The sequence below is a fragment of the Gopherus flavomarginatus genome (genome assembly GCF_025201925.1).
Source record: "Gopherus flavomarginatus isolate rGopFla2 chromosome 1 unlocalized genomic scaffold, rGopFla2.mat.asm SUPER_1_unloc_1, whole genome shotgun sequence".
Lineage (NCBI taxonomy): Eukaryota > Metazoa > Chordata > Testudines > Testudinidae > Gopherus > Gopherus flavomarginatus.
The window spans coordinates 768342-770443 of record NW_026114596.1 but is presented as its reverse complement, the minus strand read 5'-3'; the positions used below and the strand labels follow the sequence as shown (position 1 = coordinate 770443).

Sequence of the window (2102 nt, the reverse complement as noted above, 5' to 3'; positions counted from 1 at the left end):
CGGGGATCCAGTTACCAGCCATTAAAAAAGTGTAAAGCCTATGGTTACCGAGTTATACATAGACCAATTCCCCAATTTGTCAAACTGACACAACTCAGCAAGGCCAGGAAAGGGTTTAACGTCTCTTTGACTATCCAGTAAGTGATCCAGGGAAGAGGGCCCAGCACCATGTCACCAGCCAGCTCTGCATGGAGCTCGATCTGAAAGCCAAAGTACCAGGAGAAAACTTTAGGTCCCTTCATGAGTAAAAAGCCAGATCAGCCTGTCCCGGATCTGTTTGGTTCTCACCCCGTAGATGATGGGGTTTAGCATGGGGAGCAGCAGGAGGTACACGTTGGCAATAAGAACATGGAAATGCAGGGGCACTCTGTGGGCAAACCGGTACATGAGGGAGGAGAAGAGAACTGGGATGTAAAAGGCTAAAATGACACAGAGATGGGAGCTGCAGGTCCCAAAAGTCTTGAGCCGGGCATCCTTTGTGGAGAGGTTGAAGATGACCCTGAGGATCCGGATATAGGACACAGCAATAAAAATCACATCCAGACCAATCACAGACAACAGCACAAAGAGGCCATAATAACTACTGACATGGATGTCGACGCAGGCCAGCTTCACCACAGCTATGTGCTCGCAGTACGAATGGGGGATGATATTGGTTCTGCAATACGGCCAATGCCTTGCTAGGAGGATATAGGGCAGTACAAATATACCACCGCGCAGCATCACAGCGAGGCCGATCTTGACCACCACGTGGTTTGTTAGGGTCATGGAATATCTCAGGGGGTCGCAAATGGCCACGTAGCGATCAAAAGCCATGGCCACAAAGATCCCAGTCTCCATCACTAAAAAGCAGTGAACGAAGTACATCTGGGTGAGGCAGAAACTGAAATCGATCTCCCTGGAATTGAACCAGAAGCTTGCCAGCATTTTGGGCAGGATGGAAGTGGACAGGACCAGGTCAGTGACGGCCAGCATGCAGAGGAAATAGTACATGGGTCTATGGAGGCTCAGCTCCCTCTTCACAATGAACAGGATGATGAAGTTCCCCAAGATGGCTATCATATACATGGTGCAGAAGGGGATGGAGATCCAGATATGGGCCACCTCCAGGCCAGGAATGCCCAGCAGGATGAAGGTGGAGGGGTTGGAAAAGTCAGTTGTGTTGGAATCTGACATGGAGTAGGAGAGAAAGTGTCCAACTCTGAGGCAGAACGGTGTCTCCTGCATGTACCATATGTTCCCCCAACTTCCTGTATGTGCCCAGAGTCTAGGGCAATGGTCGCAGTACAAATTCCTGGATGGAGAGACAATGTTAATATGAGAAACAACATGCAGTACTTGTGGGTGAAGGAGATTGATTGCTCTTCATATACTGAAAAATGACATTTTCATTAGGAAAACTGATCCTACCAATGTCAATTCCATATTTGCTGGTGCTTCATGCTTAAATAATTCCTACATGTCATGTTGTGGGAAATCACATAGGGATTTGGGGATTTAGTTGGGGATTGGTCCTGCTTTGAGCAGGGGGTTGGATTAGATGACCTCCTGAGGTCCCCTCCAACCCAAGCCAAGCTACAGAGTCCATGATGTAGGAAGCTCCCCATTCATCCAGTTGCTCAAAATCTGAGATTGGAAAAAAACCAAACTTTTGTCAAGATATGTGCCAAGGGGAAAGATCCCAACTAGAACACACCTCAAGAAAAAGTCCTGGACATCACTGATAGCAGCTCCATGGAAACACCTGCTCATTTGCAGTGTTGCCAAAAGAAAGACAATGTTTTGGACGCCTAAGGAATGGGACGGAGAATAAGCTATTCTGGAGATGCGCTCAGTTTTGGTCACACAGTCTCTATAAAGGATACAGTAAATAGAACGGAGATTTCTGAGTCAGGTTATCAGAATGGGAGAGGCTGCCATATGTAGACAGACTGAAAAGTCTGCGACTCTTTCGTCTAGAGAAGACAAAAAGAAGGGGACATATGATAGAGGAGAACAAAATAACAGAATTGAATTGATTGCATTCAAATTGACAGACATAGAACAGTTCCCAATCAGTAATATCTACAGACATTTAGTGTTTCCAAAGGGTAAATTCCCCA

At 46.7% G+C, this 2102-nt stretch overlaps 1 protein-coding gene across 1 annotated transcript; it reads right to left on the bottom strand.

Annotated features, from left to right (window-relative positions):
• Positions 1-228: 228 nt before the first annotated feature.
• LOC127040823 (olfactory receptor 52E2-like) lies at positions 229-1176 on the bottom strand. Its single transcript, XM_050935391.1, has one exon. The coding sequence runs from the start codon at positions 1174-1176 to the stop codon at positions 229-231; it is 948 nt and encodes a 315-aa protein (XP_050791348.1).
• Positions 1177-2102: the final 926 nt, after the last annotated feature.

What these genes read in the sequence shown, in the direction of transcription:
- LOC127040823 (XM_050935391.1), bottom strand. Translation starts at nt 1,176, where the DNA reads ATGTCAGATTCCAACACAACTGACTTTTCCAACCCCTCCACCTTCATC.